Source organism: Actinia tenebrosa, unplaced genomic scaffold (assembly GCF_029948245.1).
Source record: "Actinia tenebrosa isolate PJP-AT-01 unplaced genomic scaffold, QUT_ActTen_1.0 PGA_scaffold17__23_contigs__length_9995812, whole genome shotgun sequence".
Taxonomy (NCBI): Eukaryota; Metazoa; Cnidaria; class Anthozoa; order Actiniaria; family Actiniidae; genus Actinia; species Actinia tenebrosa.
The window spans coordinates 2983485-3008393 of record NW_028292577.1 but is presented as its reverse complement, the minus strand read 5'-3'; the positions used below and the strand labels follow the sequence as shown (position 1 = coordinate 3008393).

Genomic DNA, 24909 nt, shown 5'->3' with positions numbered 1-24909 from the left:
GACCGGTATATTTAAACAACGAAGTAAAGAAGAAAATCATAGACCACTTAGAAGAGCCAACCCCACAAAGTCTACGGAAAACGCTGAAAAAATTAAAACTAGGGAAATATTACAAAGCTATTCCCTATCTTTTGTCTGAAATTACCGGTAAGTCTATTCCCGAGGTTTCTGATATGAGCAGAGCCGAGTGGATGTTTTGTCGGCTGGATAAGGATATTCCTTATTATCCTGACGTAATTTACGAAATATTTTACAAAATAGATCCCAACCACCCCCTATTAGGATGGATTCCCAGGCGATTACATCACGTAGCAACGCCAACATTCCTCTTCCTCATAGCAACCAGCGCTTTCACTTTTAAATTTGAAAAGTACACAGGGGGAAATGGAATGTAAGGAATTAATTTGCATATGAACCAGACAGCCGGCGTTCAATATGTAAATAGAATCCTGTCACGATATTTACTGAGCAAGCTTTCTTTGAAGCTCTTCTTTTGCCTCCTGGTAGATCTTTTTGCGAGATTCCTCGGAAAGATCTTTTACGACTGTTTTTTTTATTCCTTATGTCCGACTTTAATTTCTCGTACTTTTCCTCTTCGGCTAAGATAAGCGAGAATTCTACGTCGTCTATCTTTCTGTCACGCAAAGCCTTTGAGACAAGATCGGTAATTGTATTTACTTTAGCCCTTGACAGAGCTATTGGCGCGTCATGCTTGGATATTTCGCTTGACAACTGCTTCATAATGCCCGTAGCAACGGCTGAAATAATACCACAGGCTGCCCCAACGCCGGCCAAAGGAACTCCAACGATTATTCCCGGCCCAGTAAGCGAAGTAGCAACGCCGGAACCCGTTAACACAACAGATATGGACCCTGAAGTTATTGCAATCTTATGTAGCGTACTTCGGGCTCTGACGTACTTTTTTCGGACTTTTTCGTAGTGTTTTGTCTGCCCTTCCAAGTGAGCCAGGATTAAGTTCGCTTTATTAAGCCTGAAATTCACCGCGTTTAATTTGTTAGGTTCCTTAGTAAGTTCAGGATAAAGTGGAGGTGCTGATGGTATAACATCCATTATATATACTAATGTACGACGCTTTTGGGAATGATATTGAGGAGCAGCCACATCACGACATCAGGGATTACTGGAATTGGAGGGCCTTCAGGAAGATGTTTCCGCATGCAGACCCTAGTAAGTTCGAAAGAAGGCCCGATGGGATTTACTTTAAAGGCTCCAGAATGTACAGCAATGCGGACTTGGAGCCAACGCTGGTGGGGCAAATAGACAATCAGCTGCAGCATTCCACGCCTACGGTACCTGTGCAGCATCCCACGGTAACGCAAAGTTGGTCAAAGGAATTATTGCTGGGCAGCAGTACTTATCCAATACCCGCGGTGTCATTCGACAAACGTCTAAGTTTGGATTTGAGATGGGTGTTATTGCGCTGCCGGGAGATGCCACGTTTTATCCAAGAGATAACAAATACAGCGTGCCGGCTTATGATAGACTTTGTAAGGAGTTTGGTGTCGTAGGGAAGGATTTCCGATGCACTACGGGCGCTAACAATGGTCTAGGACACGTTTGGGCTTATTGGGGGATTGGTGGACATGAGCTAAGTGATAAGGAAGTTCATGCATTGAATCTACGATGGAACACTGGGTATCACAAAGAAACCTATGACAGTAGCACCTTCTTCGAGCCAAATGCCAAAACCACTAAGGAAGTCAGAGATGGACCTTTGTTCAAAGACGAGGGCGGTAAGTATGCCGGGGCTAACCAACTGATTATCAAGATTACCAACGACGAGCAAACGAAGCAATATTTTAATTTCATACCCCCAGAAGGTAAAGGACTAACCAAAGCCGGCCTTGCCCGTTTGAACCGCAGCATAGAAGCTTACGTGTATTCTATCCTTGGAGCCCAAGTAAATACCCAATCAAGCATAGTGGGGAATACCGGTGCCGCAGAAGAGACGCGAGCCGAAGCCTTGATCTTATTCGAAAGTTCGATCTTGGAGGGCGACATTAGCAAGGGCGTACAGCGTTACCAACTAGCTATACAAAATTCTAAGGCGAGGTTGGACTATGCAGTAGCCCCGGGTTGTTGGTTAATGCCCAGTAATTTATCTATAAATACTGGCTCTGTAGTAGGATACAACAACAAACTTCAACGAGCTACTAAGGACATGAAGTTTGGGGTGAATGACGTGAACTCTGACACTATTAGAAGGCACTTTGTTGAACAGCCTAAAAAAGTGCACCATACGCGACCACCTAAGAAAGTGCAGCTAACAAAAGAAGTATACCGAGCGCCTAAAAAAGAAGAGGAATATGACCATAACCTGCTAAAAGCCGGCTTAGCAGCTGCAAGCATTGGTCTGAGTTATTATATATGGCGATGAACAACCCCTACGTAGCTGGAGTAGATTGTGTTTATACGACTTACACAGGCGAGAAAAAATACACCCAGGCATCTTGGGTTGATGTCACCGGAATGTCTGTAGACTTGAACTACTCAGGAAAGAAGTTAATCCTTTGTAGTATTTGCATTGGCACGAGTAGTCACGCCAGCGTCGGCTTTAGGTTCCTAGATGAGAATGGCATACTGCAGCCTATGCGTGTGAAGACAAACAACAGGGAGCCTACGCATTCCTCCGTAGAGCCCAGCCCCAGCAGCGCTGAAAATCTTTCCCTTTGTGCTTTTCACATGGTTACCGATTGTCATGGGAAGGTAAAGCTGCAAATACGCGTAGATGACAGCGGGACGGCCACCGTGAATAGCATAGCAGATCAAAGAGATAGAGATTACAATCACGCAACCATTAGCACTCTTGCGGTGCTTAGTCTTTAAATATATGGACAACCCACACGTTAGGGAAGATTGGTTTCTTTATGACTTAAATGAGAGGACGTACGAAGGTGATAATTGGTACGACACCGGGTTATGGGTAAGGGTGGGAGGTCTGGGGTTAATAATGTGTACTATTAGCGTCAATACGGGGGCTGGGTGCCACCTTGGTCTTAGGATCTTAGATGAAACCAACACCCCATTACCGCCTTACAGGACAAAGAGTAATACTAGACATTCAGTTCACTTCTCAGTGCAACCCCCTCCAGCAAGTGGAGAAGATTTGACGCCAGTATCTTTTTACATAATAGTCAATTGTCAATATGCAAAGCTTCAAGTTAGGCCCAGTCATGGTGATCTTGGTAAGCCTGGAATAGCACGAATAAATGGTCAGGGCACCCATAACAAAGATGCTGCTTGGTGTCATAAGCCCATTTGCACCATGAGCGTGCTGCCGCTAGTTCCGCATTATCAAGGCGGCGCGAATACTGTCTTTCATTATCCCCAGTCGAGGACGCCTCGGATGCTCGACGACGATAAGCCACCAGTAATACACAAGGATAAGATTAACCCTGCATCTTCTTCAGGAGTACCACGCCGATAGCAACGACTAATATCCAAACGTTATTCCCCACGAACTTTAACAGTTCTCCGCCGGCCCTAAGTGCCAAGGAAACAACCGAACCCAGCAGCCCAGGAAGACCGGCTGCCATCTTTTTTCCCAAGTCCGTTAGTCCACTGCCTAACTTGCTTACGCCCGCGCCCGTAGCCTTAAGCGTGGATAGGATAACTCCTACTACGGTGCTAATAGCGACCGCAAATGCCAGTGGAACGCCATACTTCAAAAGGGCTCTTTTTACTTTTTCCTTGGTGGTAAGCCCCAGCTTTTTTTCCAGGTTTTCCTTTTGAGCCCGTAATTCCGCAAGGCGATTTCGAGCGTATCTACTTCCTTTTGGGCTGCCTCCCTTTCCTCTTCGGGGCGAGCTTGGTCCGCAATTACTTCTTGCTGCCGCTCTATTTGCCCCTCCAGGTCTTCAATAGCCTGATCTCTTTGCCGGATTTGTTCCTCCTTAGTATTAATTTCAGCCATTAACCGCCGCCGCTCCACTAAAGAGCCGGCTATGGTGGTTTGTAGGTCATTAGCATCTTCGCTTCTTAAGTCCAACTCTTGCAGGGCGAGGTTAAGGGCCCTTTGTGCTTGATTTCTTTCACGCCGAATTCGGGTTCTTTGGTCTACCAGCTCACTTATTTCTTGATTTTTAAATTCGACTTCCCTCCTATGTGCGTCGGCAAGCCGTTGGTTTTGCTTCATGTATTCTTCCTCCCTTTCTTCCAACGTTTCTCGCAGCGCCTCAACGGAGGCGCCTGAGCCTTTAGCCTCCTCCAGGTCCCTTTGCGCTTTATCCCTTTCCCGCAGGGCTTTATCCAACTGGTTCCTCATTTCTACCATTCTTTCGTTACCGAACTTCTTTTCAGCGTCGACGAGTAGTTGAGTTTGCTTTGCGTATTCTACCTCCCTTTCTTTTAACGTTTTTTGCAGTTCAATAGCGCGTTTTTCTAGCGCGACCCTTTCATTTAAGGTCTCCAGCCGCTCTAAAGCGCTCCGGGTAGCCACTTGGAAGCCCCTTAATCTTGCCACGTTAACCTTAACCGAGCCACTTTCGTCGAAAAGAAGCTGTGGCTTCGTCCAGCGGTCCTTGTCTTGATACCTCAGGTCTCTAACGCTTATTAGGACTTTGTTTCCGCGCTCTGTGAGCTTTATGTCGTCAGCCTCAAGGTGGGAATAACGCATCCTTAGTTCTTGTGTTCGCGTGCCTGCCTCCGGCTGCTCCAAGTTTTGAAGTTCCAAGTACTCTGGGACGGGGCTGCCGCGGTTCCTTGATTCCCACATGCGTCTTAGCGCTTTTCCATCTACTACCATACTTGTTTTCTAGGGCTGCGTCGTAAACTAGGGGATCGGTTTCCGCACCTTGAGTCCATGCGTCAAATTCGTCGTCGTTAATGTCTACTTGACCTTCTTCGGTAAGGGGGTCAAAATCCGTTCCTTCTACTTCCATTATATATGATAAGCTCAAAGTTAAATCCCAACGTATTACCTAAGCAGGTTGGCGGGCTGAAAGCAGAACGCACCTTTCACCGGGTTACATTCACACCTTCTAGCGCAAAGCCGGGAGAAACCTTGTACGTGGGCGTGCCCCGCCTAACGGATAACCTAGTCCTAGTACCCGGTACCTTGGCTTTAAGGTTCGACCTAGCGGTGCAGTCAAGCCCCACAGACGAAAGAATTATTGTTAACAACGTGGGTCGCAACATTGTTTCTAAGATGCGCGTAAAGTTCGCCGGGGAATCCTTGCTGGACTTAAATAGGTACGATCTGTATACCACGTACAAAGACTTATGGTTGACAGCCTTTGACCGCGCGCAAAGGAGAGAACAAGGAATTGGTAGTGTCATTCTGCGTAAGGTCCGCACACCTACGAAAACGCAACCTACTGACGGCAGCGGAGAAACCGCAGTGGCAGACGCAACAAGGGTAAAGACCGCTTATGGTAGCAAGTACGTCATGCCACTGGACTTTGAAGTGATTACGAATCACGGCGCGTATTACCCAAGACAGTTATCCGAGCTACAGTTTGAAGTAACTTTAGCAGATGCTAATAACATCATTGGTGGGCTAAGCACTGCACTTACCACAACAACCCCATACTCTATCACCAACTTAGAGCTGCAGTACGAGACCGTGTACAGCGAAGAGCTGGCCCGTAGCGCCGGCATGGAATACAGCTCCGGGAAGGCATTCCTTTACGACCACGTAGTGATGTATAAGACATTTAGCTTCTTGGATAAGACGGATGAGGTTATCAACCAAAGCATTAACCTCCCCCGAAGAAGTCTCACGGGGCTAATGCTGGTGTTTGCCAAACCCTACGAGGCCGGTAAGCGCGACTCTGAGGCCTTTCAAAACCCCAACATTACTAACGTCGGCGTGAATATTAACGGGGTTCCAAACAAGGTCTACTCGCAGGGAATAAAACCTGAAGACGTCTACAGGGAAGCAAAGCGTAAGTTTGGCGACCAGGTAAGTCCCGAGGAATTCTTTAATGATAAGTACGCGCTGTGGATTGATATGCGCACCATTAACGACGAAGACCTACATGGTCAGGGTTTACGCCTAAAAGTTTCGTAAGTGGGTGTTGGGTGACGTCCTTCCTACGTTAAGAAAAACGGGTAAGTATGCGCTTGACGGTCCAAACAAGTTGGAATTCAAGATCGAAAACGAATTTGACCTGCATAAAAAGGTAGTACACTACATTCGCAAATATTACCGCCAAATGCTCGTAGCGCCCGGCTTGAGTGAGCTGCAGGACTCGGACAGCAAGCGCATAAAGTGCTGGCAGAAAGGATATCAAAGGGGTCAACCTGACCTTCTTATCTTGAATGCACATTTGCGATACCGCGGTTTCTGCGTGGAATTAAAGACGCCAAAGGGTAATGGGGTGTTATCCGCGGATCAACGCCTGCTGCTGCAGCGGTACGAAGAAAATGGCTATAAGACCCTGGTGAGTAATGACTACGATGACATTTGCAGAGCCATCGCAGACTACGCGCAAGGAATTCGCCTACCCTGCAGCCGTGGCTGCTGCAAGCGCTTCCGCAGCACGCAAACGTTGGCAACGCATTTAAAGATATTCCATAGATATAATGGGCATAGTTCAGCAAACACAGTGGCGGGATTTGGTAGAAGGCATCGCATATGAAATAAAAAATTACGTTGTCTTCGAAGAGCCGAACCGCTTACGGCTGCTTTTGAAAGACAGCGACGGTATAGAATACACCTTATGGGCGCCCGATAGGGTTCGGTACGTCATACAGGGCGAGGAATTCACCCATCTGCGCTCGCATGGTAAGCAGAAAGGGCGCTGGGAGTTCGACGTAGAAAGGCGGGTTACTCCGTCTCCCCTGCATGGGTAACATGATTCAATGCGTCGGCGATCGTTCTGCGCGCTTTAGGATCGGCGCGGCACCAGTGGTCAGTAAAGACGGCGCCTAAGTACGTGCGCCGGCAGTAGAGACAGTCGTACCTTTCTTCTGCAAAGAGGACGACTTTTTTTTCGTGATTTTAGGGGGTTGGTCGGCCCGTTCTTTGACGACCTCTTTGAAAGCCTCCAAGACTTTAGGGGCTAGAATACAGTCGGCAGGTAGTTCGCACGTAGTACAGTCCATATATTGAAAGGGCGATTAGGAACCCTCCTAAGAAGGCGGCTGGTAGGCTAGCATATATCGCAAGGCCCTTTAAAAGGGGTTCTCATTATTCTTGTTGTTTTGTTAAGGTATTGTTGATCGTTAACAAACAACAATAAAAATAAGATCAAGGTTTGAGACTCTTTGCGCAAACCAAGATCTAGCCTCCCCTTTCTTATCGTGACTTCTTTACCGCTTTATTAGCGGCATGCCAAGCATCAAAGCGATCTAAGTACTCTTTAAAGCCGCCTTGGCCCTCATACAAACACTTCCAAATATGTTGGTCACTTCTTTGACAGCCGCAGCGATCGCAAAGCGCCTCCCAGTGATCCCTATTCTCCCACCTTACGCCTTCGACGTGATCAAACTCAGCAAAGCGCTCGTCTATTTCTTTCTTACGGCGCGTTAACTCCTTCGTGGTGTCCACCGGGCAACATCGGGCCGCGACATCGCCATGCTCCTCACAGGCCACGCTAATTAAGTCGTAATTACCGAGGCACCGAAAACGATGCCATGCGTCGGTAACTTCCTCGTCGCAGCGCACGCATACGTTCTTTAAGCACACCCTCTTATTGCGGTGATACTCCAGCGCCTGCACGCTGCTAAACTGCTTATCACAGTCCTCGCAAATCGTAATGTTAACCCTCTTTTTATCGCATACCCTTCTTTCGACGTGGTATTCCAACCGCTGTTTGGAGCTAAAGCCCCTACCACAATTCTTACACTCCATCATAACTAAGTGTTATTTAACCCTTATAAGGGATACCGCATGAAGTCCTTAACGGACTTTTTTGCCCAGCCCGCCATCGTCAACAGCGCACCAAACCTTTCTGCGCGCTTCAGGCCGCACATTTCGTCGTACAACTCCTGCACGCGCTCTTTTAACCGGTCTATCTCCTCCCTTTGCATTTCTATGGTGTCTCTTTTATCTTTTGCGTCGGCGACAATTCTTTGCACTGCTTCCACTGGCTCCATATATATCAGGGAACAAGTTCCCTTCGAAAGAAGGGATATAATGAACCCAGATCACATGCCTTGTAACGCTCTGATAGTAGGACCCACCGGCTGCGGAAAGACCCAGTTCGTAGTAGAGCAGCTATTAGGACCCTTTAGATACCGCTTCGACTACATAGTGCTATTATGCCCCACCTACGTGAATAACCGCACCTGGACGGGCATAGGAGTGAAAGATGACGACTTCTTTGTAGATATCTTAGACCCCAACGAGTTATCTGGGCATCTTAAGTTCTGGCACAAACAATTCCCTAAAGATACGCAAACCCTCCTCATATTGGATGACATCGCCTGCGGGGATGACGTAAAAAGGCGCACCTCCGAATTAGTGAAGCTTGCCTTCAGCGGTAGACACGACAATATTAGCGTTTGGTTGCTCTCGCAGCAGCTTACCAGCGTCTCTAAGCCCTTCAGGGAAAACATAGGATCGCTTGTCGTCTTCTACACGCCCAGTAAGTCTGACCTGGAAACCATCTTAAGCGACTACGGCGGTGAGATATCCAAGGAACAGTTACACGAATACATGCGGCATTTAAAGACGCACCAACATTCCAAGATGATCTTCTCTTTGAGGTTTCCCTACACGGTTGGAATCTATGATTCCTAATGTATATGGATATTGAGCAGCTCTTAGATGAAGTCCCCACGCAGTTAGACGAAAGTAACCTTAAGGAACAACTTAACATCCTTGTGTCTTCTGGGAAGTGCAAGGAAATGATAGGCAAGGAACTTACCCATGAGCAAGTTAACAAGTTGTCAGAGGAGGAGGTTAAGAAGTTCCATAAGAGGTACGAGGCCGCCCTTGCAAGTAAGACCACGGACGCCGTAGCAGACTCCGCTATCCGACTTGCCACCAAACTCCTTGGACTTGCGCTGCCCATAGACGACGTGGAGCATTTACGGAAGGACATAAGAGATGACTATGTCATATCCCAAGAACTTAAGATAACCTGTGGGTGGTTGTCTTTGAAGTGCAGCAAGTTAATGGCAGTCGCCTCTGCGGCTTTGCACGTGGCTCAGCATGTCGACTTGAAGGAGGTACTAGGTTCCTTTGGAACATCTTGGAAGGACTTTAAGAAGGACAGAGCAGCACTTACCGAGGTCGACAACAAGTCACCTCAAGAACCTGATCACGTACCTAGTTAAGTCGCCACAAGTACTTGCTCAAGTCATCAAGTCCTTCAAGTCCTTAGGTATTAATGAATGGCTGAATCGAAGGTGGAGGAAACCCCTCAAGTAGAGGAGCAAAAGATCACCAAGGCCAAATCTCCAGGCAGAGTCGCTGCAGGAAAGAAGCTCGCTGAGATGAACAGGAAGAACAAAGCCAAAACAGAAGAAAAGGTGGAGGACGAGTGCGAATCCTTTATTAATCCTGGGTACGTAATTGGCGCGTTAGGAGTTGCTATAGCAGCAGGCAGCCTCTTCTTACAATGGAAGGCAGCAAAGCCAAACGTAGAATTGGAGGCCGTGCATGTGACGCAGAGCCTCCTAAGAGAAGCAAAATACCCGTAATGGAATAACCTTCTCGCTCTGTAATATAATGTCAACCGCGTTATTGAAAACTGTTGAAGAAGCAGCTATTATTACTTCCATTGTTGCGGTTATTGGTTGGGTAGGTAAGAAAGTGCTCAAAGAAGACTTTACTGAAGACCCAAGCAAGAGCTTCGCTAATTTTGCTAAGATGACCGCTGCCGTAGTCGGGGCTATCATGGTAAAGGATTACCTACGGAAGGAAAAGTACCTGCCTACGACGTAAGCTTTGCTTGCGTCTAATATAAATGGCTAGTTTGGTTGCGGGTGGAGTCATTGCAGCTTTAGCATTCACTGGAGCTAATTATGGTGGTCAATATTTGGATAGATTAGTCAGAGGTGATCACAGCGGCGCCGCCGAAAGAAAAAGAGACGACTTAGCGCTGGAAAAGTATCAAAGGGACATGGCGGCTTGGAATGAAAAAAGACAAGCTTACAGGGATTGGTTGGACAAGAACTACCAAGACAAAATGCAGGCGGATAAGAACTTTGAAAATACAGACTACGCCTTTAAACTTTATGCATAGGCGCACCCGGCGGCATTGACGGGGCTAAAAAGGCCTCAGTTTAAGAATTACTACCAGCCTTCTAAGAAACAAAAAGACAATGAGTTGGTATTTGTAGGAGTCGCAGGGCTGGCAGGAGGCGTAGCTTTGGCGTATTTAGTCTAAGCTGCGCTTAGCCTCCAGTGGCGCCTTTGGAGCCTAGAATATAATGATCGTCTTTTTGGAAAGCGACAAGAATAACTTTACCACTTATTTGAATCCCCCCATCAAAGCCTATAAGGTTCGGCTCTTAAGTTGCTCTTTGTACAATTCTTGGTATAACCTGATTGGGGGCATAGTCACTGAGCATACAGGAGGATCTAATTATCAAGCCGTAATGCTGGCCGATGGACATTACACGCCAATCACCCTTGCTAAGGAGCTCGCCAAGGGTGGTTATACTCTCACCACGGGATTACCATACGAAATGACCCTCAAACATAATATGCCAAACTATTCAGTAACTTTTGGAAAGTTTGACCCATTGGGATCTTTATTATGTGCCTCGGGCAAGACAATTACCGACACGGCCATACCCGTGAAATGGAAATTCGCATCCTCTTATGAAGTCTATTGCGATTTGGTCCATAGTTACAGCAATAGAGAAAAGTCTTCTCTTATGTCCAAGTTTCTGCCCAAAGGTAATCCATTTGATCTGGTAGAATACACCCCCATTTCTTTGATCTATAACTTGCCTTGCGAATTGGTAGAAAGCATAAACATCACCATTAAAGTGGACGGAGAGACGGTGGATTTTAACGGGCAAAAGATCGATCTCGTCTTGGAATTCATATAATGAGTCGAACTGAGGACAAACTCAAAAGGATTTACTACGGGCCCGAAGGTTATTGGAGAGGAGCGTCAGCTATTAAGAAACTTGCAGCCGCGGCCAGGGTATTAGAAGAAACGGCTAAGAACTGGTTAAGAAAACAAACCCTCTGTCAGGTTTATCTTCCCGTGCCCAAGTACATTCCCAGGCCCAGCTTTACCGTAAATACCCCCAACGAAGTTCATCAGGCGGATTTGCTTTTCTTACCTCACGACAAGGTGAGAAGAAAGACCTATAGATACGCTTTGACCGTAGTCGATATCGCAAGCAGATACAAGGACGCCGAACCCATAACCAGCGAGGATTCTGGGAAAGTCGCAGAAGCCCTAGGTAGGATTTATAAGCGCGTTTTGAAATGGCCTAAGCTGCTGCAAGTGGATGCGGGGACAGAGTTCATGGGCGTGGTTATCAAGACCCTGAAAGACCACAGCACCAAATTAGAAGAGCCGAAGCAGAGTACCACAGGGGTCAGAGCATCGTCGAAAGATTCAGTAAGACCCTGGCCGAGCGTCTCTTTGGATACCAGTATTGGAAAGAGCTGGAAGATCCCTCCAAACGCAACAGGTAATGGACTCAGAGGCTCCCCCAGGTCATCGCGGCTTTGAACAACGAGGAGGCCAGGGCTACGGGGATGAGGCCCAAGGATGCCATGAAGAAGAAACACGTTGAACACAAGTCCTACGTCAGAAGTTCAAGGGCGGTCGGACTGAAGGAAAAAAAGCTCCCCCGCGACATAGTGGTCAGATACCTCTATCAGGGGGAACTCGGTGGCAGTAAGAGAGCCACGGATCCTAACTGGTCCCTGGAAACGTATGAGATTTCGAAATCCGTCACCAAGGAAGGGCAACCCGTGTTGTATTACCTAGATGGCCCAAGTCGTGGATTTGTCAAGGAAGAGCTGCTCATAGTCCCCAAAGACTCAGAGTAGTGCTGCCCCACGCGCCCGATTGCACTCTAGGCATGTCAGTCTTACGTTGCCTCTGCAATGCCCGCGTTTGTTATTTATACGATCCACGGAGAACTGCTGATCGTCATTCGGGTCAAACCTCCACAGTAGTGGTATGTTACATTTGGCACACCGTGCCCCTTTCTTATAGACGTCGTCCTCACATAGGTCGAAGGTCATGTTTTTTTCTTCGTCGTATCGCTTGTAGCGAAGGAGTTTCTTAGCAATGTTCTCCTTAGCTACGTCTTCGGGGGTGCGGCCATAACGCAGTTGCGGACCCCAGGCTCTTTTTAGTTGTTTGGCGTACTCTACGCGGCTTACAGCAGTGTAGATAAGGTTGCTCCAACACAGCCGCTGGTCTATGATCCATAAGGTTTGTTTTATGGTAAGCCCCTGCACGCTGTGGACTGTCATGCAATAGCCCAAGCGCCAGTCTGGATGGGAGGTTATTTTTTTCACCTTTTCTATGGGCACCCAGGCTTTATCGTGCGTTACTGCATTCTGCAGTTGGATGTCGGTACTGGGTACGTAGACGTCTTTTCTTTGCATGCGGGTGTCGTGGGGTTTGTAGCAAACGGGCACGGGATGCGTAGGGAAGCGCTCTTGGTGTATTTTGAGTAAGTCTTTTTGTATGCGAAACTTTGCTGCGCGCTTACTACTTAGCACCAGATCTTTAGGATGCCAGGCGTATAGAAAGTCCTCGTATTTCTTCGCTCGTACGCGTTTGCGCAGTGCTTTGCATTGGTCGGCGTCGCTAAGATCCCGCAGTTCTGCTTTTAAGTTACGTATTTGATCTTTGCTGCGGTAGTCGGTGTTAATTTCTTCGGAGTGGTCTACTAGATCTTTTAACCATTCGTGGGGCATTTCTCCGGCTATAGGAGGTGGCTGGCAGGGATCTCCGGCGAATATTACTTGACACTTTCAGCGGAGGAAGTCTACGAACTCCTGCAGGATTACCAAAGCAACGGGTACAGATTTCGTCCCAAAGTATCACCAGAGGTATGTCGTGGATAGCTTCCGGTACCCACTTTTGACCATTCCAGCGAAAGAAGCTGTGGTAGGTTTGAGCGTCGTAACCCATCTCACGGAGTTCCCTTTCCAAGCGGTGCGTTGGCGTTAACACCTTTATCTTAGGAAAGAGTTCTAACACACGCGTCGTCTTACCGCTGCCTCCCGTACCGTAGAGGTAGGAGAAGCGTTGGTAAGAGATTGGGTCCGCAACTGAAGGTAGGGGCTCCGCAGTGGCGGTTACGGAACCACGGGTGTGTTCTCCGTGATATTCTACACGTTCCCTCCAAGCTTTTATTTCTTCGTCTTTGACGCGCCATTGTCCACTTTCCGCTAACTCGTCTTCTGTGTAGAATTCTTTCTTCTTCTCTAAGACGTGCGGTTTCAGGTACAAGGAATCCGTAGCTACGCGCGGAACGTCCTCTTTGTCAAACCGTAGGAGCATTGCTAAGAGATTGATATGCGCATATGCGAGCATACTGGCACGCAGATGGTAATACTGTGGTCGATGGTCCTGGTAGTAACACAAAGCATTCCATTTGTGTAGTTGATCTTCTACTAAATAGTCCCATTTCTCCACAAACACCATTGTTCCTTGTTCATGGGCGCGCTTGATAAGGAAGCTTAGTTCGCCTTCGTCCGTTATTAGGCGTCTTTGCATATGTTTCTCACCCTCCTTAGCACCTTGCGTGAACTTTCCTATGACGATTCTTGCTGTTGGGTTGTGCTCCGGTAAGCACTTCGTGAAGCTACTGTGGCAAAGTATGGCTTCATGCGCGGTGTATTTTAGCAATTGGCGCTCTTCGAGGAACTTTAACAATGGTACGGGTATCCATTCTTTCTCCTGCATATGCTTACCATACCAAGCGTAAATTATGGGGTGTAAGCCCTTTGCTAACTTCCAAGAGGTCAGTCTAACAAATCCTGTAGCCGGCGCGTCGTAGTGGTCGTCTAACGAAACACGAAAGAACTGCGAGTCTGGGTGCCCGTAGCGGTCGTAATATTCCTTACAATCTCCTAGGCCTTTGAATGACGCAGGGTAACAGTGTTTCATATCTAAGGATACGTATTCTTCCTCGTCGTATTCCATGTTCCATAAGCCGCCATGTCCATGTTCTACGCATGCTTTGGCTATGTCTTTGAACTCTTTTGGGGTTGGTTTCCACCCATTCCTTCTTTTTGCGGCTAAGAAGTCCAAACTACGACTACTTAATACTTCATCTGAGAAATCTTCGCCTAGAGTCTCGCAGGCACTTTGGATGCGTTGTTCTATTTCTGGGCGATATAAAGTACCATCTTGGGTCATAAACTGACTTCCTTCCGGATCCATTAACCAAATAGAGTTCTCATGGATTAACTCCACCAATGGAGAACTCTCGTAGACCTTTGTCTCTTTCTTTTTAGGAAATCTTAGTTCTCTCCAAGCATGCGCATTGTGTTGATAAATGACAATAGGAGCACCCCTACCACCGTACTTATGCGTCCCAGGATAAATGTACCCATCCGTGATATCCTTTACGTGTATGCGCCTTTCTAAGGCAATTTCTAATTTCTTGATGCTGTCTATTGTAGCTCCGGCCCTCTTAGTAGCATCTTCCCATTTCCTGATGGCTTCTCTTCTTTTTGGGGTAAGCTTACCGCCCCGGGAGGAATCTTCAAAGAATTCCCTGACTAACTTTCCTACGCAGTTGCCAGGATGTCGCATTGGTTTGAGTTTCCTAACATCTGGCTCCTTAATCTCATACGCACCGTAGATTACTACTGTAACAGGTTAAGCAACTTCGTAGAACAACATGTCGATGCCTACCAGCGCTCCGGGCCTGGTATTCTTGTTTAGGACGAACAAGCTTTGCTTATCAGACGCCCGAATAGGGTTACGACCTCTTTCTATTATCCATTCACCGTCGTAATACTTTATGAACGTTAACTGTAAACGGTAATTACCTTCAGGCATCAGGTCTATTATCTTTTCGGCTCTTTCTTCGTCCATGATTTCTTCTGTGTCTCCTTCTGTGAATGTCGTGAAGGCGAAGTCGGCGTCCAAACGATCCAATACCTGGGTTCGCAGCTTGCGTACAGTTTTGTTTTGAATGCTTTTGATGGCGTCCATCTATATATAGGAAACATTTTAACCTTCGTTTGCGAGACAAATATTTTGACTCAGTAATGCGAACAGACACATAGGGACCTTACGGGTAATACCCACGGCGGACGCATAGTGTTTGGCGGGGGTAATACCCGTCTCCGCCGGTACCCCCTCCGCGGGTCCCCCTTACTGCTGCTCCTAATGTTGTTTATAACCTCCTAACATGGATTTTAAGTGACGAGGACAAACAATTGGAAGATTGCAACAAAACTAAAATTAAAGTTGAAGAACATTGTTGGCGAATTATCATTTCTGTCGCTCAAGATCTCCTGTGCAATGTAACAAATGTAAGACAGAAAACTCCAAAGCATGTTGTCTTACCAATCACCGTTAGAACCCTCACTGGGTCAAGAGAAGTTATCACATTGCTCAACAGGTATGGTCATGGGATTTCATATGATAAGGTCCTCGAAGACAGCACTTGCAGAGAACCATCTAGAAAAAGCTGTACGTCCAAATGTATTCAGCCAGTTTTGCTGGGACAATATTGACCTCAAAGAAGAAGCCCTATCGGGAAGAGGTACAACACACTGTAATAATTGGATTGTGGTACAGCGACAAGTGTAAGGCCAGTGTTTACATTCTATTATGTATTCACGTGGTATGTTAGTGTGCTGTTCAGGTTAATTTATGAATATTATTGTTATATATTTTTTAATATTAGGGTGCGATCTACCACCTGCTGTATCTATGGAAAAGAATATCCGAACGCGCACTTTTCGTGCTGTCCCAAGCCGAGTATGTATAAACTGAAGCTGCTTTTCTGGAAGAATCAGAGAATAAATAAATAAATAAATAGCATAACATTTTTACAGGTTTACGAATACAATGCTGGCAAAAGATGTGGCCCTGGTGAATATTCTAAAGATCCTACTACTCTCGTTGAAGGAATTGACAAATGCGGCAAGTCATCAATAACCAAGGACTTTGCATGGTTCTTATCACGTATGCCTAACCCAAGTGAAGCCAATTCAAATGCTCTACAACCTGTACCAGGATGGAGTGGTTTCAACCAAGTGGCAACCAACCAAGAAATCCGAACCAGGTCTGTGGTTGGCTACTGCCAGCTTATAGATGCTTACCCAACGGAGTTGACGACAGTGTATACATTATTGAAAAAGTCTTCTGAAATGGCAACTCAACTTGGATTGACAGACGCCGTTGTTGTTCTAGATCAAGCAATATACGCAAAGGCATTAGAAGTACATGTAGTGTGGAAACATACAAAAGAGTTTAAAAGCGTTGTGCTACGAATGGGGAGCTTCCATATTGCGTGTATTTCTCTCAGTTATAGGAAAGCGTCTTGGTGATGGTGGATTGAGAGATCTTCTGCTCGAAGCAACATTAGTGGGGAGTGGTTCACTTAATGGTGTTCTTGAAGGAAAGTACTATAACAGGGCATTGCGTACACATAAGGTAATTGTTATTTTATCATCATTAATACTCCAGCTTAGTATTATCATTTCACAAAAAACACATGTAATTCGTGTCGCGTGATCTCCGAAACGCTAGTCGTGTTTGTCAACACTCCGTGCCCAGAAAGGCCAAGTTGTATTAATTTCTCTCATATTTAAATCAAAATGGCTTTCATAGATACGAAGTTTTTGGCTTTTTTATTTCGCATTCCGCTGAAGTATAGACTTAAATCCATCAAAAACTATTACAGTAGCAGTTAGGGATTGACCAAATATTGAAGATTTTTTTCCCATCCTGAAACAGTCCAAGTACCTTAAATGGTAGCAGGTTACTAAACCAGTCTGGTACATTGGCTTCTGTGGTGTTTGCAAGAATTATTGCAAAAAGCGAGTGATGAATATCTCATCGCAGGGCTGTTGAACACTCCAAGCATTATCTTGGGTATGTTTCCAAGGTTTATACCTTAAGAGTTGGTGCTTACAGTAAAGACTAAAAGTATCAAGTAATATTTATAAAACTCATGAATAGTTAATGAGGAAAAGGCAATAGAAATCATTGTCCGTGGAAGAGGTTGTATATCTAATACAAAATCGTCCTGATTTGCATAAACTTTAACTCTCAGCCAAATTCAATTTTATCTTTAAAATTATGGTAGAACATGAATGTATACACATAGACGTTTCATAAGTAATATACAATATGAGTGGCCATGTTGTATGAGATATACAATCACTCGCTTTCGGCTAGTGGTTGTATATCTGATACAACACGGCCACTCATATTGTATATATTACATAAAGTATGAGTGAACGTGTTGCATCAGATATACAAAGTCGAGGCATAGCCGAGTACAGTAGATTGCTTGTCAAACGTCTAGGTTAGTTCCTTTGTGTTCCACTAAAATTTTCAAAATTAAAGTGAATCTGGCCAAGAAAATCCAACTTAAAAATTGAGCAAATGAACACAATTTTGTATCAGATTTACAACACTCTTCACGGTCGTGATTTCTGTTGTTTTCCTCATGAATTATTAATGAGTGAGACAATGAATATTACAATTGGAATTACAATAAAAATATTATCTATAAATATAACATATTTAGGCTCTACTCTCTAACTTTCATACTAAAACTTATTTTAATTTAAACAACCTTTTTTTATTTCACATCTTAATTTAAACAATTTTCTTAAAAAAGTTTCTTTTTTATATCTGGACACAATTCTGTAAACTATTCAATTTTTGGAGCAAAATACTTTTGTATCGTATTTTATCAACAATTGTTACCTTGGAATTAAATGTCTTGTAATCATATCTGTCAATAATACAACACAAACAAGTCCTGTGACAGCCATTATATTGTAGAGCAATTTCGTCTTGATTTATTGAATAGATGGAATAATGTAGATTTTTGTGACAGTAATTAGGCTGTCATAAATCAATAAAAAGAATGAAAAAGAACTATTACATATATGAAAAAACAAATTTGCTAATTCACCTGTAGTCTTTTACTTACTAGCACTAACTACTTTGAACTAACCTAGTGCCTCATTATCGTTGAAGATGGTCAATCGAATAACTGAAAAAACGATAAAAAACAATATTTTCAGGCAAATCCTAGACAAAATTAAAGATTTGGACCAATGATTTTAGATCATTTTTTGATTTAGAGGTGCTGATGTAGACGAATTTGCAATTAAATCAAGATTTCACTTCCATAGCAATAGGTTGCTTGATTCCTAATCTTTGGATATCTTGTCATCAGTTCTTGATCCGTTTTTTTACTGTGCGAAAACTAATTGTAAAACTCTTTGCTTCGTAACTGGCCCTTTTTTTCATGATTACTTCTTTTATTCATTCTAGTTTTTTTATGTGTGGTTCGCTGGAGCTAAAGAGTGGTCCCACTTGATTGGTGATGGATTTGAAGGGTTTCAGTGTCGCCCTCCTTGTGCCATTAGATAGCAATAGGTGGGAATGTTACCATGGGTATAGCAAACTTTAATGTTCAGTTTTTGAATAAAATGGTTGAATCGTTTCGAAAGTTAAAAAATTAATACAAATAAACATACTTTTGTTAATTATGTTCTGATGTGTCGTTTGTTTGTAATTCTAAGAATCAATATTGTGAAAATGCCAGGCTAGACTCTAGGTGTCAGCAAGCATTGTATGCCTAATCAGCAGTTGCTATCATTATTTCACAACATGCACAGACAAATTGTAATATAGAGCATTTTCGCGTGATGTCACAGCGGCCATTATGGGGTACCAAAACAATACATTTTCTATCCTCCGGGAATTGAACTCTATTTTTATGCAAATACTGTGCAGAAAGTTTCTATTGGCTGTGGCCACACTGGGACGTTTAACTATAGTTTAGTTTGGTTAAATGACGTAATACAAACTATAGTTACACTCTTTCATATATGTTTAAACAACTTTGAGGTCACACATGTGAGGTTTAACCATAGTTACACCAAGAACGACTAGCACTTCTGTGACTTATCAGTCAAAACACCAAAACGGCTGACAGAAGAATCTTTAGGATTATTCTCCTGTTATTCAAGCAAAAACGAAAAAGGATGAATTCTTTATTATTTAAGAGTTATTCAGTCATCACGGCGATTTCGATTGCTTTCTATTTCGATGATGACAGCAGTTATCACACCTTTACTCAGACGTAACCGATACTTGCAGAGTGTGGATCCTTCCAAGACCTCAGTTCTGGTTCAATTCTATGCTAAATGAGTGTGTGTATGAACATGATCCGTACTGGCAACAGCAATTTCGAAAAACAAGAAGTCCAAAAAAAACCCTATAGCTAAAAGAAAAATGAGAAATTAAAGGAAAACACTGACTACCGTGTGCTACGTATACGTTTTGGCGGGACTGATCTAATTTTCACTTCATTGGCGCGACATACCTGTTTCACTTACACAAAATATAAACCGAACCTGATTGGTCATTTTTTCTTAATAGAATCTATACCATGGGTTGTACCTCAGTTTAACTTGGTTGAAGTTCCATTGTTTTACGACCAGCATAGCAACTAACAATAGTTAATTAAATAGAAGAGAGGTCACATTGGTTTTGAAGTTAGATTTGGCTGAACTATAGTTATATATATAAACGCCCCAGTGTGGCCACAGCCATTGTTTATGGCTGCCTTCTCACGTGAATGAAAACGCTCTATATGCTGCTTTCACATAGGTATCTGTATTTAAATGCAAATTACATTCTCATATGATTACAATAATACATACCATACATACATACCATAAGAAATATTTTTGCCAGATTACTAAAACGAGTATTGGAGGATTTTACAAATTCTTTCATGCAGCCAACTACAGCCAGACTTGTTATCTCTATAGACATAGCAATGCAATACAAATTAACACACCTACTGAAAACTCTTGGAATTTGGCACAACTTATTCAACTTTTCACTCAGAAGTGTCTTAAATTAAGGTCAGGGTTTTGTACCTCTGGCGGTATATCCCTATACAAAACGCTGTCGAGTATACCCCAGGTTGTAGTATCAGTATATAAAACTCTTGTATTGGTATTCATCTTCAGCTTGCGAGACAATCTCCTACTTCTATATGAATAATTCAGTGTACTTTATTCCGCTGTTATGTCCCCCATTTTACTGTAGGTTAGGGGAAGGGTTTGGAGACAGGGCCTACGGTTTTAAGTCCTTGTCCGAGAAGACGTGAAGGTCTAGCCATTTGCAGATGTAATTACAAAGGCAGCACCTTCTCCTCGGTTATTTTAAGACCCTAAGTGTTGGTCCGGCTGAGGCTTGAACCATGACAACAAACAAACAAATAACAAACCAAGGCTCCTACCATCTGAGCTAACCGGGTAACAGATTTATTTAGTATTGTTAAATCACCAATGTATTAATGCATTTCCACAAGTGAAATTGGCATTCCATGTGTAGAAATGTTCACACGCTTGGTAGTTTCTAGCTAGCTAGCTTGAAAGTTGTTGTCAGAACAGGCCAACAATAGTGCAATTATTGAATCTTTAAAGCAATACCTTGAATTGTATCAGGGGTTACCAAGAACATTAGCGTTGTGATGGCTGATAAAACTGTTTCTTCAACTGTACTATTTTTAAAAAGAAAGATGAATATAACAAATTATTATTGCTCTTATAGCATACTCAAACTTAAACAGTACCAGATTGATTTTTCAGAAAACAATTATAAAAAGGTTGCAATATAAAATGTTTCTTTTTTTATCCAAGTGAGAATACACGTTTCATCCAAGTGACAATATATGAGTATGCATTGCTTCCAGAGAGCGTGTTTTTGGCCACTCCACTAGAAATTCCAAAATGGCAAGTTTTCCCCTTTTGCCTTGATCCTCGATTTCTATTCAGTGTTCCAAGATTTCTCTCCTTTTTTTCAACTGAATGCCCAAAATTTCCAGAAATGTTTTAAGTTGCTATAGTGCTGTCTGTCACTGCTATTTAATTAAAGTGAAGTACTGTAGATATAACTCTCAACTCAATCACACATATGATTAAAGTTTGTTAAATTAGTTTTTCTCTGCCTTGCTACTTGTGCATGTACAATGTATTGTGCATTGAAAACAGTGAATGTAGTGGAACCAAGTGGTAGTGTATGTGGAGCGAATCTTATGAGAGTTCTCCGTACGACAAGTGACGGTCGTGAAATATATGTATTTATTATATGACCATGAATCTTAGAGCCTGGAAACTAGCAAATCGAGCAATCTGATTGGATAGATCGCATCACGGACTGGTCTAGATTCTCCGGTATTAACCGGTCAGATCGCATATTAATCTTACAGCGAAAAATTTTTTTTCCAAATCGATACATTGAGATTGAAACTAAAAAAGTAAATCCGTTTTATTCGTCGTACTTTAGCATGGATGACAACCCTGAGTTTTATTACCCTGAAGATCTGGAGGACGACTTGGATTTAGCCAATGCAACAGCAGTGTTTGAGTCGCAAAACAGCAACAACAACAATAACAACAACAACAAAGATGAAGACGAAGAGATGATAAACAAATTTTTGAACGACCAAAAGACCAAAAACACAGGGTATAAATCGAAGAGTGACATGAAAGCGTGGCAAAGATTTTGTCAATCCATTGGAGAAAGCAGAAAAATGGAAGACATACCTGAATCTGAGCTGAATACACTGCTTTGCAAATTTTTTATCTCCATCCGCAAACAAGATGGCGGCGAGTATGAACCGGGAAGCATTACTGGATTTCAAAGAAGTTTTCAACGTTATCTCCAGGAAAAAGGATCTTTGTATAATATTCTCAAGGATAACGATTTTTCCAGGTCCAGAAGCGTCATTGCTGCCAAACGAAAGGATCTCACTTGCAAAGGAAAATGCAATCTTCCCAACGCAACGAGAGAGCTGAGGGCAACCGAGGTAAACACACTGTTTGAGATCGGGCAGTTCAGTGTTGTAGAACCAAAGGCACTGCAAAAGGCACTGTGGTGGTTCCTTTCCCTACATTTTGGTTGGAGAGCTAGAGATGAGAGCCGGAAGTTGAGCTGGGGAGATGTGAGCCTTGAAAATGACCCAGAAACTGGAGCTGAATGTCTGGTGTGGAAAACAGAAAAAGGTAGCAAGACACGAACAGGCCAAGGAGGGCACCGAAGAGCTTTCAATCCAAAAGCACATGCCAGTGTCAACAAATCGAGATGTCCTGTTGAGTTTTACAAGGCATTTAGGAGCCATCGATCAGAGTCTATGTTAATGTCTGATGCTCCTTTTTATCTGGCCATCAACCACAAACGAAAACCAGAGGATAAAGTTTGGTATTTGAATAGACCTCTCGGTAAGAATGAAATTGTAAAAATCTTGAAAGAATCAACAGAAGTGGTTCTTGGTAAGGAGAATCAGCAAGGCCTCAAGAGAAAACTGACCAACCATGCTGTCGTAAAACTATCATCGGCAGGCTCCTTGATGCAAATGTGGAAGCTAACTACGTGGCACAACTAAGCGGTCATAAGAATCTGAAAAGCATCGATAGTTATAAATCAGCATCCCTCCAGAACCAAAAAGCAATGTCAGCCATCCTGAGCAATGGTTCAGCTCCTTCGACCTCTTCATCTATAGTAACCGCCGTTCAGACTACTGAATACTTCAACTTCCCTACTGGTGTAGAATGAAAATTTCAAGCCACAAGTCATCTTTGCTGGAGCAAATATCGAGAAGTTTGATGGTTGCACGTTCAATGTGAATGTCTTTTGCCAAAAATCTGCACAGCCTCAAAACCATAATGAGCTTGATTCTTAGTGTTTTAAGATAACATTGAACATTTTATGCTTGCTTTGATTGCCTCCTCATTAGGATTGAGTTTAAAGAACATCCCTTTTTGAGTAGTTTTTGCCTTCTAATATCTGTAAGTTCTATTGAATAACTTGCTTTCGCACTTCTTGTCAAACTGTTTTATAACTGGTATTTTAGTAAAATCACTGGGAAGCCATTTGAGTGTAATATACACGTGCGCTTCCAAAAATGGTTTGTTTATAAATATAAAAGGCGCAAATGAAATTTGTCCTTTTCAATGAAAAGTGGTCATATAATAAAACTCTTATCAACCGAGCTTGGTCGATCTGTACGGGATAATCTTGACCTCGGTCGGGTACCGACCTCGCTGCGCTTGGTCTGTACATTGGTCTGTACATTCCAACCTCAGTCAAGATTATCCCGTACGGGCCTCCTGCTCGGTTAATAAGATCTAAATACAACTACATATTTGGTATACGAATGGCCTTTGCCGTAATGAGTTTCAAAAATTGTAAGATTATGATAGCTTTAGCCCTTTTGGTGAAACTCAGTGAGTTAAGGTGTGTTAACTAAGTCAACAAGTTAAGCAACTCCCCCCCCACTCAATTGGCTTACACTTTCATAAGAAAACCTTCAAAATGCCTATGACCTTTATTTTTTTAACTTTTTTACATCGAAATATAAGCTATTCTAAGAAACATGTCAAAAGAATGTTTTGAAACTTTTCTATATTTTTTCAAGCAGTCAAAAGTGCAAAAATAGCAAGATTTCAAAATATGACCAAGCGACTGGGGAGACTGGGCTAGAGACGTTAAAACAAAGCATTCTTCTTGATGAACAAAGAAATGTATTGGATCCTGAAAACGTCCTTGCATTTCTTGGGGGTTTTTGAAAGTCTTTGGACTTTTAATTTCTTTCTTGGGCTTCTATGAGTAAGTTCGTTATCTATGATTCCATTTCCATAGTTAAATTTTGGAATGATTTAAGTGATAGGCTTTGTAAAGATGTGCAGATTTTCAAGTATGCATTGCGAAAAAAGCTTTTGAGTGAATTTCTTAATAATTATATAGATATACATCTGTAATTAGGATTTTAGTGATGTCAATAGTTTAGGCTTTTACATGTAATGTATTTACCTATTGAGTTATTTATATTTTATCTTCAGTATCATATATTTATATAATTTTTCTTAGATTTATACTTTTTTTTTTTTGTAACTGCTTCTGAAAAGCAAAATGTAAAAATGTACAATAATTGTGCATTTAATATCCCAGCTCCTCATCTCACGCCTTAATAAAAATTAAAGGGTAAGGCTTACGAACATGAGGAAAGTCCACCTTATGCAACAAATGTAAGTGCTTTTCTTAAAAGTTATAAAAATTATAGTTAGAGTAGCTGAGAACAGGCTGAGCACTTTCAACAAATTATACCAAGTTATTTTACTCCAATAGGGCGGAAAGGCAAAATTATTACCTCCATAGAATTAAGGCCAAGCAAGAACCTGATAAATACTTATCTATAATCATGGATGGTATGGATCAAAATAAAACACGTTTGCCACATTTCACAGGAAGAACAAAGGTATATCTAGATCTGAGAATCATTTAGCACTGTAATTTGCAGCAAGGCTATTGTTTTTAAACTATGCCATTCATTTGTCCCTTTGCTAGGTTGATGTTAGTCTTTGGAAACTGAAGATGCACATTACAAGTGTTCTGGTAGACGCTCATTCTCGTGCCTACACATACATTGACATTTGTGAATACCCACATGACCCAAAACTCACTAGCACTAGTGAGAGAACAGGAAAAGGTGCAAAAGAAATCTAAAGTTATCCTCGTACCGGCATCAGGCCATTGTAAATTTAAGACCTTTAATGATGTTTCAAGCCTTATCACATCCTTTTTAGAGGGAACAGCTCCCACTGTTCTATATGTACAAATGGATAACTGTGGACGAGAGAACAAGAACGCTGCTGTAATAACGTTCTCACTGTAGGTTTGCTGGTTAAATTGGGAATTTTCGAGAAGTTACTAACGATAGCTCGATTAGACACGAATAGGCCATTTGCAGCAATTGATCACGTGTCAATTTGCCCCATAGCAA

The 24909-nt window shown here is 43.1% G+C and overlaps 2 protein-coding genes across 2 annotated transcripts in view; one reads left to right on the top strand and one right to left on the bottom strand.

Moving 5' to 3' along the window:
* Positions 1-16698: 16698 nt before the first annotated feature.
* Positions 16699-24909, bottom strand: part of LOC116289502 (armadillo repeat-containing protein 7) — a 60338-nt gene continuing 52127 nt past the window's right edge. Inside the window, exons 5-7 of the mRNA XM_089032063.1 lie at positions 20558-20628; positions 19791-19882; positions 16699-18096 (exon numbers count right to left, since the gene is read on the bottom strand). Coding sequence (XP_088888189.1) covers positions 18085-18096; positions 19791-19882; positions 20558-20628 — 175 coding nt within the window. The 3' untranslated portion in view covers positions 16699-18084. The remainder of the gene's footprint in view (positions 18097-19790; positions 19883-20557; positions 20629-24909) is intronic.
* Positions 21415-22512, top strand: LOC116289503 (uncharacterized protein KIAA1958-like). Its single transcript, XM_031696448.1, has one exon. The coding sequence runs from the start codon at positions 21415-21417 to the stop codon at positions 22510-22512; it is 1098 nt and encodes a 365-aa protein (XP_031552308.1).

What these genes read in the sequence shown, in the direction of transcription:
- LOC116289503 (XM_031696448.1), top strand. Translation starts at nt 21,415, where the DNA reads ATGGATGACAACCCTGAGTTTTATTACCCTGAAGATCTGGAGGACGAC.